General features: G+C 46.2%; 1 protein-coding gene across 1 annotated transcript in view; it reads right to left on the reverse strand.

Annotated features, from left to right (window-relative positions):
• The window catches only part of ALLC (allantoicase), an 823350-nt gene that overhangs the window by 97159 nt on the left and 711471 nt on the right, over window positions 1-14720 (reverse strand). The window contains exon 11 of the mRNA XM_085610751.1: window positions 8636-8744. Coding sequence (XP_085466877.1) covers window positions 8636-8744 — 109 coding nt within the window. The remainder of the gene's footprint in view (window positions 1-8635; window positions 8745-14720) is intronic.

Consider the following 14720-nt stretch of genomic DNA (forward strand, 5'->3'; position numbering starts at 1 on the left):
TATACTATTCAAACCAGATCGCAGAGGCCAACTCCAGCTCGAAAGAGATCTACAAAACAGTAAAAAGCCTCACCACCCTCCCCACACCCCCTCCTACAACTGAGAATCCTCAGCTCCGTTGCGAAGATTTGGCCAACTTTTTTTCCCAGAAAATCAATCTTATTTACTCTTCCTTTCCATCCACAGAACAGACTGCTCTGACTAAAGCAGCTCCATGTCCCCCTCAAGAACATACATCCAACCACCCTTCGGTGCTGGCGGAATTCCCCCAGTTACAGGTGGATCTCCTCACCTCCCTCATGCACCAAGTGAAGTCAGGCTCCCCCAGAGACCCAGCACCCCCACATGTCCTAGTCTCTGCCATTCAAACCATTCTTCCCACACTGCTCAGAGTACTTAATACCTCGATTTCTACCAGCACAGTACCAGTAAAGTGGAAGCAGGCCATGGTAAGGGCTCTGGTCAAAAAACCTAACCTTGACACCAAGAACCTCAACAACTTCCGCCCGATCTCCTTGTTGCCTTGGGCAGCCAAAATCTTGGAGAAACACATAAACAGCATATTAACAACTTTTCTCGAGCAACACCATCTGCTCGATCCCTCCCAGACTGGTTTTCGCCCCAAGCATTGGACTGAGACGGCACTGCTGGCAGTCACAGAGGAGTCCAGGAGAATCTTAGATCGGGGAGGATCGGTGGCAATCATCCTCCTCGATCTGAGCGCGGCGTTTGATACCGTGAACCACGGTATCCTCCTGCAGCGCCTCCTGGACACCGGAATATATGACAAAGCTCTGGAGTGGTTCAGGTCCTACCTGAGTGACAGATCTTTCCAGGTGTATGAAGGTAATGTCACCTCCTCTAGCAAGCCTCTGAGGTGTGGAGTCCCGCAGGGATCATCGTTAAGCCTGACGTTATTTAACGTCTACATGAGGCCACTGGCTGAGATCGTCCGCCCATATGGTATTAAGATCGTTACCTACGCGGACGATACCCAGCTGGTGGTCTCCCTGGCACAGGCAGGCGGACCCTCAGCTAATGTAGATCTCGCTGGCTGCATGGAGATGGTCAAGAGCTGGATGACCAAGTCTTGTCTCAAACTTAATGGAGACAAGACTGAGCTCATGCTCCTGGGTCATACCGTACCATCTACCATAGACACTCTCTGGCCTCCTAGCTTAGGTCCTGCCCCTGTTCCCAAAGACGCCATCAAGAGCTTGGGTGTCTGGCTTGACAGGTCCCTGTCTTTCGATCAACAGGTAACAAAACTTTCTGCCACTTGCTTCGGCATCCTGAGAGTTATCAGGAAGATCTTGCCTCTTCTCCCCTTTGAAGCAAGAAAAACCGTGGTTCTGGGCCTGATTCAATCGCGGCTGGACTATGGAAATGCCTTGTATCTTGGAGCTCCTGACTTCACCTTGCGCAAACTGCAACTAATACAGAACTGCGCCGCCAGAACACTCTTACAAATCCCCCGCAGATCATCAGCAAAACCCGGACTGAGGACACTGCACTGGCTCCCTATAAAGGAAAGAGTAAACTTTAAATCACTCTGCATTGCTCACCAGACCTTCTGGTCTCTAGGCCCGGCAATCAATCTCCCTCTCATCACACCCTATCTCCCCACAAGACAGTTGCGCTCCACCTCTGCAAATCTAGCTATTGTGCCGCCACTAAAGAAATCAAGGTCTGGAGGCCGCTCCTTCTCTTACAATGTAGCTAAGAGGTGGAACGCTCTGCCCCAGCATCTTAGATCTAATCCTGATATTCTCTCCTTCCGCAAACAGCTGAAAACGCTCCTGTTCACTACATAACTGTGGAGCTGAATCTGCCTCTTCCTAACTCAAACCTCAGCTGGTATGCTTAGCGCTTGGACGCCTCAGGGCAGCTACGTGCGCTCTATAAATCTGAGTTCATTCATTCATTCATTCAATTCATCCGCCGAAAAGCACACAATTCAAAGGCACCCTGCCTCAAAGGGAGAAGGCTACACGAATTCAGAGCTGCAGGGGCAACTCCCCCACAATGCAGCACACACACATAGCAATCACAGAACATCAGCAATGACGGCAATGTGGTACAAAGTGCAACACCACAGGACAAGGCTCACAAAAGGTTCCGCACGTGCGTAGTAACTGTCCACTCACATCTGGCATTGCCTGACACTGTGTGATGATACTGTACGGGTACTACCACACATCCGTCATGTAGTCGAAAAACACACTGACTGCCATCAAATAGCCAGCTCCACCAAAACAGTCATAATGTACATTGGCATGCAGTCTGAATGTAAACATCTGCAAATCCTCAACATACATGTGTAACTCTGTTAACCTGCATCTCCCCTTTACATTGCAGAGGGACAAATAACACCTCCTGCAGAGCACACCACACTTCCCATCATTGATGATGAAGAGGACAACCTGCACATATGTCAAGACACCCTCCGATGGATAATGGACAGCCTCCGCACCCCATACCCAGGAGCAGGGCAGGCCAGTTACCCCGCAGTGACCCCACCACCTGCACAGACCACACAGCAGGAAACACACACCACCACGGCTGTCTCCCAGGACCCCCGCAACCAATACATGGAGTTCCAACAGCATGTGTGGGGTTGCCAAGTAGAGTTGGCTGAACAGCTGCGGGTGGGTTTCGAGCTCGTGGCAGCCAAACTCGATGCCATACGTGGGTGTCTGAGTCCCATCAGGGACCACGTACAGTCCCTATCGGACAACCCCTGTACACACCATACTTCACCACAGACCTTGGCTGACCTCGCTGCGGCCATTAATCGAAAACAAGAACTGTCTGGTCAGACAGGCACCAGCGATGACAGCACAGAGTTGGTACAGATGAGGCGGTCAATGGAGACCATGGAGCAGATGCAGGCTGGAAGTATGGCTGCCACGGCTGGACACCAGCGAGTAGTAGCTGGGAACTTCAATGCCCTGCAGTTCATCATCTTGCCATTGCTGCCACTGAGCCTGGCTCAGATGACTGGACATCGAGACACACAGCTCCGACCCCTGATGTGTCAGTGGCACACAGTAATGCTGCCCCATCACCTTCGCTGTCTGATGTGTCAGTGGCACACAGTGATGCAGTAATGACCCCGCCACACACACTGGACACACCGTACACAGAACCTTTATCAGGGGAGTAAGATGGGGATGGTCATTACTGTGTGAGGAAGGAGGCAGTAGCATCCATCCCCGCCAAATGGCCTGTCCTAGGTTTTGCCCCATGCATCATGCCCTCGAACAATACCTCCCTCTGACCCCTGGAACACTCTGCGACATTCACCCGGACCCCGACATGGACTACCATATCTTCACTGCTGGACAATTACACAGCAATCCTGCTGCGGACTGCACTTCCCCTCTTCCTAATCACTTTTCAATCCCCAAAGGACTCTGGTTGGCCCACCACTGGGCTTCCATGTATTGTGGGCTTGGATGACCATGTACAGCTCCAGCTCCGTCAATCACCTGAATGTGAATAAAACATTCTAAACCACACAGATGTGTCATGATTATGTTCACTCACATATGGAAGTATGGCTGGATGTAGGGACAATGATTGCACATGAAGGTACATCCTGGTAACTGACATATATGCAGATGTGTATCCCTGAGACACATGGCCAATTGGATGACTGTGAAGGTGAGTACTGGCTGTGTCCCCATTGCACATCAACAACAATCTCACAACCCCCCAACGTAGGCACACGTTCATGTATTGAATAGGGCTGTGTGTAGGAATGACCAAATTGGTAGCATGTGACCACAGAACTTCATGTTGCATACCTACTCACACACATCTGTTTGGACACATTCAGTTATGATATATGACATTGCTCCACATGGTCAGAGGTTGGACACCATACTCACATTGCTGAAGTCACGTAAGTGCACAGGTCGGCCAGCACAACTCCCAAAACAATGTCTGGCTCACAGAGGTGGAGCTTGCAAAAGGGAGCCACCCCCATTGCACATGCGTCAGTCAGTTCCTTCCTGTGAAGGGACAATGCTCATTGTGGCACAATCTAATCAAACACACATCATAGTTAGACACCAGTGGAGTGGCATAGACTTTATTGGCATGTGTGTGTCAGTACGGACGAGGCAATGGTCACAACAGGCAGGGACATGCTTAAGACACTTACACGCAGCATGTCGAGGTTCAGAAAATGGTGAGGCAAAAATGGACAACAATCATCACTGATGGCAACGGTCTCAGCCCACCTTGCCTTGCTGGATGAGTCATGTGTTGTTTGGCGCCTGCCCATTGCCCCATGTGAGTGGGGCATGACTCACTGCCCATGGGATCTGCATAGTGCTCTGCGATTATCTGCTCTGCTGACAGTGATCAGGTGAAAGTGTCGGACAGTTCACATGTCGTGCTACATTGCCATGTGTGTACTCTCCCCCCAGCAGTGTGTCTGAATTGGCAACGTTGCCAAACGACGCTGTGTTGCTCTGACCATGGACCTGCATCACCTTGCACAGGTGTGTGTACACACGCGTAGCTCCACGCACATGCATCCAGAGTCCTGATGAAGGCAGACATGTCCTCTTTTGTGGTGGGATATGTGAGCATTCCCCACGATGCAACAAGTTGTTGGGACCTGTGCTGTGGGTGACAATCGGATGTGGCTGCAGGAATGTAGTTACTCGTCCATGAATGCCCGTGCAGCTTCATGTGCAATGTGTTCAAATAGTACGTCGTTGTCGTGTTCAAGGAACACCAGGGTGAGCCAATCCATTAACTGGTCCGGGCAGGTGTGCTCAGACCATGCCGTTTCACCAATCTGCAACACAGCCCAATAGAGGAGTGCCTCGATGTGGTCACTGCACACAAGGAATTGTGCACTCCCCCATGCACAACTGCCAATACATACGCAGAATGTCAAGGCATCCCATGCACGGCTGTCTCAGTTATACTCCTGTTCGTGATCCAACAGGGGGCGCAGACACATGTCATAGTCCAATTCATCTACGTTTGTTTTGGATAGGCAGACATCCATGGGACACTCGAATGTGCATGTCAGCAGGGGAATCAGGGCTGGACGCAGGTGACGTAGGCAAGGTGGAAGCTCAGCCAGTAATTGATCTGCAGCACTCCCAGTGGCAGTGCGCCCAGTAAATGCAGCATACGTGCACGGTACTGTTCCACGTGATGGGGGTTGTGCATGTGCCCGGGATGGCCTGCCATTGCGTTGGTGCGTCTCATGGAACCGGCACTCTTCTGAACTGCAGCAGTTGTGTGGAGGATATGCCACAGCTCTGAGCAATGATTTGAATGTGTGTGCAACGTTGGGGAGAATGGGTTGCTGTGTCCGTGAGTGTCAAGGGCATCCCATGCAGGGGTACCTCAGGCAGGGGCTTCTGTGTGTGGGTATGGATGAGTCAGATAGTTCATTTGCACAATGCGTGGTGTGGGAGTCGTCCCCATCTGCCATGGCATCTCTCTCAGGGTGTTCCAGCTGTGTTCTGGACCAAGGCCAGAGGTGCAGGTGTCCTCCCGCCTTCTGCATTGGAACAATGGAGCTTTCATCCCTGATCTTTGTCTGACTACTACTTGCCTTTTTGGAATGTGATGTGGTTTTGGCGCTGATATTGGTACAAGGCCTTGGGCTTATGGTGTACGGATGACGATACACACACACATGTTGGCATGTGGAGCCAGGTGCCCGAGAGGCCTTGCGCTGCTTGTGCAATCTCACTCTGTCTCTCTACCTCGCTCTCTACCTCTTTCCTTTGTTGGGCGCATGGTACACCTTCTACTCTTGGATTTCGTCTTCCAGGCTGTGTCCTACAGATTGTCCAGTGAGGACCCGCTAGGACTCATCCGAATGGTTGTTTTGGCTTTTGTTTAAATGGTGTTTTGTGTTGGTGATTGCATTGCTGTATGATTGATTCTCCATTTTCTGGCTACGCATGTATGTTGATTTTTCTGCTTGTGCAACATAAGGCAAAATATTTGTTTTGGGATTCGTGGTGTTGGTGTGCAGTTTCTTTGTCCGGGGTTGTGGGTGGGCCCAGGGAGGTTGTTGCGGGCCTGGGTGTGGTGTCGGCTGGTGTTGTGGCCCTCTTGGGTGTCCGTGCTGCATGTTCAGTTGCTCAGGGGCATCTGTTGTTCTTCATGTGTGGCTATGGGCTGTGCTCCCTTGTCTGGTGCAGGTTGTGGCCCGACTTTGCACCAGGTCTGAGCAGGTGTTAATTTCATGCTGCTAACATGCCTTTTCGCCTGTTTTGTGTTCTTATTGCAGATCTGGCTGGTCGTTGAGAATGTTGCGGAGTGATGTTGTCACTGTTTTTTGCTCGGGAACACCTGCTCTGCATCTCATTAGCGATAGTTGCCGGGGTCATCCGTGGCGTTGTTTGTTGCGGATGCTGACGCCGGAAAAGTGGTGATGTAGGCTGTTTGCACTGGCTTGTGAATGGGGAGGTACATTTATCACAACTTTGGCTGCGCTAAAGTGCCGTTAAATCGGAGATAGCTCATTGAGAATATGGCCCTAAGACTACCCTCATTTCTGTGATCTCACGTTTTCTAGTGCAGATGGTAAACTACAAAAACCTTTTGGACAGGACCCCTTCGTCTGTAAAGAAGATTTTGCTCCCCAATCAACTAGACAGCAGATCTCAATGATTTTTTGTGTAGCCACGGTCTTCTCCACAAGGCTGCTCATCATTCTAAATACGATGTCCAGCCACCTTCACCTCTTTTGCAGTAAAACAACTACTCCCTCCCTCTTCGTCCCTAATGGAGGAAATGTTCTTAATGCACCATCTATCTAAATGTACTTTTGCTAACCGGCAGGGCCGTCTTTAGGGCAGTGCGACCGGTGCCACCGCACCGGGTGCTGGCTTCCTGGGGGCGCCGTGTTTGAAAGTTTATTATGCTTTTGAAGCACCTGCTGCAGCGTTTCTTTCCCCCGGCAATTACCAGGTCTCACATAAATGTCAAGATAACTCGTGTGATTAATTATCTTCCTGGAGAAAGATCAGCATTTTGTATAGTTGAGGTTTTGACTTCGGGGAAGTTAGTGCAGAGGGTTAATATGCCTGCTGCAAAGAACGTGTACCAAGTAGATTACAGAGTGCGTATGATGTAAACAGATCAGCAGGTTACTGTTTTCAAAAGAGGCATCCTTTTGTTACTTGCAATTTATAACTTAAAGTCCTAATATAGAATAGTGAGCTATTAACTTTCATCCTAGAACTGCATACACACTGCAAAGTATACATTATTAGAACATTGATTAATGTTGCAAAAAGGGTTAATTTGGCTAGAAATCGATTCTTATTATTAAAGAAAACTCCCAACTATGCTGTTTCTTTTTGGACTCTGAGTTTGTGCTTCTCCAAACCAAGCACTCTTAAACTATACTGCCTACCAGTATGGATTACATGTGACTCCTACACTTTTAGGGGCATATTAGCATGGGCTGGCGGTATAATTATCGCCGCTTTAGCGTCCGTTTTCGGGAGATAAGTGGCAATAATTATATCGCAATATCATCAAGGACATGCTAGCGCGTGTTTCTTTGATGTAGAGCCCGTATTTCACAGACTCGCCTCACATCTCTAATAAGATGCAAAGAAGGCGTGGCTGTAAAAACAACACATGAAAATATTGTGATATTAACAAGGAGGTGCAGCGATAAAAAAAAAATGCGCTACCTTGGCCTTAACGCTGGAATTTAACGTCTTTTAAATTCCAGACTAAGGCATACTAATAATGGTAGGTGGATTATGCTGATACGACCACAGGGTCGTATCAGCAATGTTATCGCTGTTTTCCATGGAACATCGCTGGTTCCATGGTAAACACCGCTATCACTGAAATATTATCGCCATAGCACTATGTATTGTTAATATAGCGTTATCATGGCGATCAGTTTCAGCGATAGCCGGCGATAATATTTCTACCGCTATGTGGGGCCAGTTAATATGCCCCTTAGTCTTTTGGCTTATGTAACATTTCCTATACACTGATTTACACAGGTATGATTGATTGTCTCTGTGTAATGTGTGTGTGATGCAAAGTGCTCGGACACCCTACACTGGTATGAGTGGCGCTATATAACTAATTCAATGCATCTGAGAGAGTGTGGTTATGGAGACTTGGGGGTATATTATCAAGGACGGCGTTAAAAATTATCGCCGGTTGAGCGGCAGAAAACTGCCGCTAAAGCGGCGATAATGGGCTTGATAATATGCCCTTGAGAATTCTAATAGAAGCCCATGTTCTGGTGTGAACATGGGCTCCTATTGGAATTCTCCAGGGCATATTATCAAGCCCATTATCGCCGCTTTAGCTTTCTGCCGCTAAACCGGCGATAATTTTAACGCCGTCCTTGATAATATTCCCCGAGTCACTGTTAAAGGGTGCTAGTGAGAGAATCCGTGGTGGAGGTGATCATTGGGGGGCGCCAACAAACATTGTCGCACAGGGCGCCACCAGCACTAAAGCCGGCCCTGTGCTAACGTTCTGTTTTTCAAAGCTGCTATGTCTGTAGTTATTATTGCGGTCATATTTAGAGCTCTCTGATATAGGGTTGAAAATTACCTTCCAAATGTACGACTACAATAAATACTTATCCATTTCTTATGTATTTGTTTACCTTTAAAGTGATTTGTGTCGATCTCGATATAAGTTATAACACCAGAGTGGCCCAGTCGGAAAATAGTCCACTCACTACCGGGCACTTGAAGAATACCTTTGTCATTGGTCTGTAATTCAAAGGATAGAGAAAGTCAATTAGGCACATTCCGTGATAGTCATCCATCAACAAACAACATAAGGTAAGTTATTAACTTGTATGACACGTCCAGCAGATTCAAACTGTATGTTTCTTCTTCTTTATAAGCATGATAAGAATGCATTGAATGTATATGCCTGATCCCATTGTACGCCTTATACCATATACCATGTGAAAGCTGTATCAATATTATAAAAACTGCAGATAAAAATGCAAATAAAGAAATGTAAATAAATAAATAAATAAAGTAAGTTATTAACATACTTGCCCAAAGCCAAAATATTTTATTAGATTCACATCAATAGACCATATTACGTTATTAGTAAGAGGTTGTCAGAATACATTTTATTTGTGTCGTCCTTTAGCCACCGTTAGTGGAAGACATTTTGACCATGTGTCCTTTTCTACCTGCAATCATTTTTGGCCTTTCTGCCTCTGCATTTTGGACCTCTGTTTAGGACTGAGACAATGCCTATTTTGCTCGGTCCTCGTGTATTAATTTCCTGGTAGTACAGGTAAGCTGGTGCCATGAATGAGTGCGTACGCGTAATCAGACAACTAATGTGTTGCAGCATTTTCCAACTGTCATAATGTGTTTCCTGTGATTTGAGTCCACAACCGACACATAGTGTGAGATAAGCCACTGATACTGAACTCGTACTACTCACAATTGAATATTTTGAAGTCATCCGATGGCCTGCATTTTTTTTTTAACTTTATTTATCATTTTGTCACATGGGAAACATCACAGTTATCCATTTACACAGTCTCACGTATTATGCAAAATACAAAGTTGCATTCCCTGTAAGGTTTCAAAAATCTGCAAGTGTACAGTAAAATAATTATTAAACATGACTAGTACATGGAGGTTATCCTGGTCAATAATTAACAGTGCATACTGTTCAAGATGGGTAGTAGTAAAGTTACTACTACTAAATGCCTTCTGTGAATACCAAAAGTGGTAAGTTTAACCAAAAGTAGTAAGTTTAACCAAAAGTAGTAAGTGCCTTCTGAGAATACCAAAAGTAGTAAGTTTAGGATTTTGTCTCGGATTATTTCTGTGAATCGGGCCACTTGTATTTAACTTTGCACTGGTGGGAAAAACCAGGCAAATAAAAGCTTCACTATTTTGTCGTAAGTGTGATGCAGAACATGGCAACTACATATTACTTCAATCCATATTAGAGAAATGTTTTTGTTTTGCCCCTTGGCAAAACTGAAAATAGTAGATCTAAACTGTTATACCACATAGCCAATCTATAGTCAGTAAGTTTTTGTTTTCCAAGATGACCAGCTGCACTATTTTATCTTTTGATTTCCAAGATGGCTGCCATGGATGGGCACACTTGGGCACACTTGGGGCTATTTGGGCATATATAAGAACAAAGCCACTAGATCTGCACCATGGTGTCACAGGCAAGGCCTATTCCCTTTGCCAATTTGTGTTAAAATATTGGTACTGTTACATTTTTATTTTATTAGCATGATGCTTCCTTCAGTTGTTTCTCGTTAGTGTTCTTTTGGATATAATTTCATATTGCTGTTCTGATTCCTATCTCTTTACTATCAATACAATTATTTATTGTAACATCTCATATTATATTTGTAAGCATTTTGTCCTAAAGCAATAGAAAAATACTGTAGGAAATTGCCTTTTTTGACATGGTACTAAGGGCCTGAGGTACACAAGAGGGTCCCTCAGGGCGGGCAGCGCGAATTGTGGCTGCAAGCTGCTGATCCTCCAAAAGCCTGGGAGGCCTGCCAGCACGTCTTCAAAGACATAGTAACTCCTGTGGAACTGCAGGGCTGTTTTCCTGCCTCTTGAAGGTACGAGAGACTGAGCTGTGAGGCTCCAAGACGGCAAAAACCCGACACCGGATGCACCACTGCACCCGAGCATCGTGAGGTTTGACCTTCCGATGCTAGGGTCAATGGTGCATCTCCTGTCAGTTCAGCCCAACAGGTTGCCCAGTCTGACACTGCTATCTGTTCACAAAAAACGCTCCACATCGACCAGTCTTGGGTACCTGACGTTGCTTTGCACCGCTCCACCCGTCCGCCCTCGTGCCACTGGAGGTGATCTACTGGTGCTGCCTTGGACTTTGCGACATACACACCTCAAGTCCCGAAGTTCGGTCTCTTAGGTTGCCGCAAAGACTTTGTATGCTATATTTGTTTTTGCTTTCATAGAATTACTTTGACTGTTGCAAAAGTATGCTTACCTGATCATATTGATTCTGCTGCCGAAACATATGTAAAGATATGTTATTTTTATAAATTGGTGTGGATCGCCTTATTTAGTTGTGTGCATCATTTATTGACTATTGTGTGTATTTGCAGATGTCTCACATGCATTTCTGCTGAGCTTAAGGCTGCTCAACCACACTACTCCCTAAAAGAGCACCTTGGGATTGCTAGGGCAAGCCCTGTCCACTCGTACAGGAACCGCCGGACTCTGCGCAGCATATCACGTTTTGATATACTACATAAGGAGTCTGCTTCCTACAAATACCATGAATCAATAATAGACACACATGACCACAATTCTTAAGAAATAATGTTCTATGAACAATGTATTAGTGAGTTATTGGTGGACATTTTCATCTCATGCCTAATACCTAGCGTAAAATAGTGAAACAAGTATTGTGTCCCCTTTTAAGACAATTCAATTCTTTTATTCAAGTGGGTTTTCTAAGAGAGAGTCTAGACTTTTGAAATCCACTCTTAGTCGTTAATGGTTTTTATAAGGAAAGGATCATCCCCAGATTTCGATCTCAAAAGGGAACAGAGGATGTGTTTTTAGCTTCAATGGTTTTTAGAAGTGGATTATCATAAAATGTGTAGAATTTAACAGAAGTACAGTGATACAGTCTAGTAGACAAAGTTCGACGCCATGGTCCGAAGTCAGGAGGGACTCATAGGGGCTTCAGTAAATGTCCATGTATAGAATATTTAACAGTCCCCAAGAATGGCAAAAGAGACTTATCTTCAAATTGTTTTAGGATTGCTGTGTCAGGGTTATAAAGCAATGAGACTGCTGTGTAAATCAAAGGAGAAGGTCCAAATGTCCCAACAATAAAAGAAAAACATAAATGGTTTGTATTTCGAAATATCATGGGCATAATCTCAATGTACAGATTACTAAGCAAGGGTTCATGAATGGTATTTAAATTTCTGTTACTGGAATTCTGATGCAATTTGAAGTGTCTCATGAACAGCTGAAATGCATTTGGGCAAAAAGGGGAGCAGCACAGGCCAGATATTCGCATTCTTTGTGTCAAAAAGGCTGCTTTATTCAAGACAGGTGCACATTACCACAGTAAACCTGGGCCTTTGCCTTACAAAACTAGACGTCACTATACAACAATTCACCTACTGTCACTGCCCCCCACCCCTAATAATCCCATCCCCCTTTACATCTTTATCTTGCAACTTTGGATATTCTAACCTGCTGTTGAACTGTTGACCTTCACTCCCTTAACATTTTAACCTACATCTATAAACATCCTAAATCTTAACTTTTAATTTTGTGTTTCATCCCTGTGTAACTTTATTTTCACCCCCATAGTTCTATGTACTCAACAATAATCTTAATCTAGAACCATGGCAATCTTAATCTAGAACCATGGCAATTTAAACTACCAACCGGTTTGCAACATGCTCCACCCGACAACCATATACAGCAAACATCCCCTTGCGCTCCTGTCCTCAACAACAAACAGCCTAGACAACCGCAATCCACTCAAAGGAACCTCTTTTTTTTAAAAGGGGCGGGAGAATGATTGCTCACTGCGCACGCCACTGTATCACTTTTCCCAAAATGGTGGCCGGGGCAGCAACAATGGCCGGTTATATTTTGGGCTACCAGCCCAAAACACAGCCCAAAATATTAGCCCACATGTCACCCGGGCTGTCGGATTTGGCAGTCTCCCCGGGGGCATACCTCCCAAAATTGGCTGCCCCTAAAAGCCCTTTGGGCTAAAAGGGGAGCAGCACAGACCACATACTTGCTTTCTTTGTGTGTGAAAAGGCCGCTTTATTGAAGACAGGTGCACATTACAACAGTAAATGTGGTTCTTTGCCTTATAAAACCAGACCTCACTATACAACAAGTCATCTATGGTCGCTAACCCCCACCCCAAATAATTCTGGCCCCGCTTTACAACTTTATCTTGCAACTTTGTAACACCTAACCTATTGTTGAACTTTACTCTCTTAACACTTTAATCTACATCTATTATCATCCAACTATCTAAGTATCCTAAACTTAACTTTTACTTTCATGCTTCATACAGGTGTAAATTTATTTCTACCCCCCATTGTCCTGATTTGCCTATGTTCCCAACTATAATCTTAATTGAGAACCATAACGAATAAAACTGCCAACCGCCACTCAGGAATGGTTCCCCCAAGGCTTTTTTTAACCTCCCCCAGGACTCGCAGTTTCCCCGCTTCACGCTCAATGTCCTCTCCAACACTTCCCTCACTTGCATCAAGTATAACTCTATTTTGTAGCGAGACAAGTGAACCTGTCCCCTCTAAAGAATTCCATGGCGTCATATTTCAGTTCCGGGTGTTCCACCAGTCCAAAACCCTCATCCCTACAAAAAACATGCATGTCTCTATTGATTTTGCGCCTGACCTAATCGATGGCAGAAGGCTTCCCCCCCCCCTCCACTGTCTTTTCAGGATGTATTATGTCCATGTGATGAAACTTCCCGACCACTGCTGCTTAATTTCTAAGAGATCCCCTTCATCTCCTTCAACAAGGCCAATCCTTTCCACACCACCATGTCATTGTCCCCCAAGTGGAGAACCAAAACATCTGGACATCTGTGCCTCCTAAACAACATATTCAAACATTTCAACAGTTTGTGCCACCGCATACCACATTTTCCATGCCAGGGAACTAAACAAGCATTCATCAAGCCCAACATTGGTGCCTTGACCTTTCTAGATTTTGTACTGCTCCGCACATTTAACAAAAGAATGTCCTACTATCTAAATAGACAGCTCGACTGACTCCAGACCAGCAACCACACCTGAAAAGAACAATATATGTGACATACAATGGAAAACATGATAGCTCTAACAATCCCCTTTCACCAACCTCGAGTAGTGACGAAAGCACTCCAACCACAGTCCTAGTTGCATAAACCTGTCCCTGCCCCATCGCCGCTGTGCTGCTTCCACAGCTACCCCAATCCTGAAAGAATGGGTGCCATATGCCCCCTGAGGTTCCCCCAGCATTGCCAATGCTTTACGCAAAATCCATAAGAGCTGGAAAGGGGTCACTGGCGTCCCATTTGCGCGCTTAACGACCGCCCCCTGTGCCGCTCAGCTAATGGCCCACAATTTTTCCCCAGAACCGGGAAGGCCTGCAACACCACTGTCTTCCCTTTATACCTCTGTTCGGTCTTAGAATGGCAAAGGCGCAGCTCCACGGTGTCGCTCGTACCACGTACATCCTCCCAGTCGAACTCTGGAACCCCTTTGCGCGACAATAGTTCTGACACCCGGAAATCCCCCAAAAGCATCCATTACATTAACGCTGGTTTTGCATATAGTTGGCAGGACCCCGATTAGCTTGCCGAAAATTTGCCTTGACAATGCCCTCCTCACTCAAGGCCGTTGATACAGTTCCCTCGATCACCCCTCCAGCATCCTCTTCCCCAGTTCCCCGGCCGATGGTGCATAGCCCCACAGGAGCTTGCCCATAAATGCAACTCCTGCCAGCTTCCCTGCAATCGGAATCCTCGATAAACCTTTGTCAATCAGGGATAGAATGTAGTGAACCACATCCTCCTCCTTGTCCCAAACTTCCGTCCAGCTCCGATAGCTAAGAATTCCTGCCAAGCCTGGGCATAAGAGTTCCTGATGGTCTCCACCAGAGACCCTACCACCAACTGAAGCATCAGTTTCCGCCTATGGTCCACATTCCGACCAG

Source organism: Triturus cristatus, chromosome 6 (genome assembly GCF_964204655.1).
Source record: "Triturus cristatus chromosome 6, aTriCri1.1, whole genome shotgun sequence".
Taxonomy (NCBI): Eukaryota; Metazoa; Chordata; class Amphibia; order Caudata; family Salamandridae; genus Triturus; species Triturus cristatus.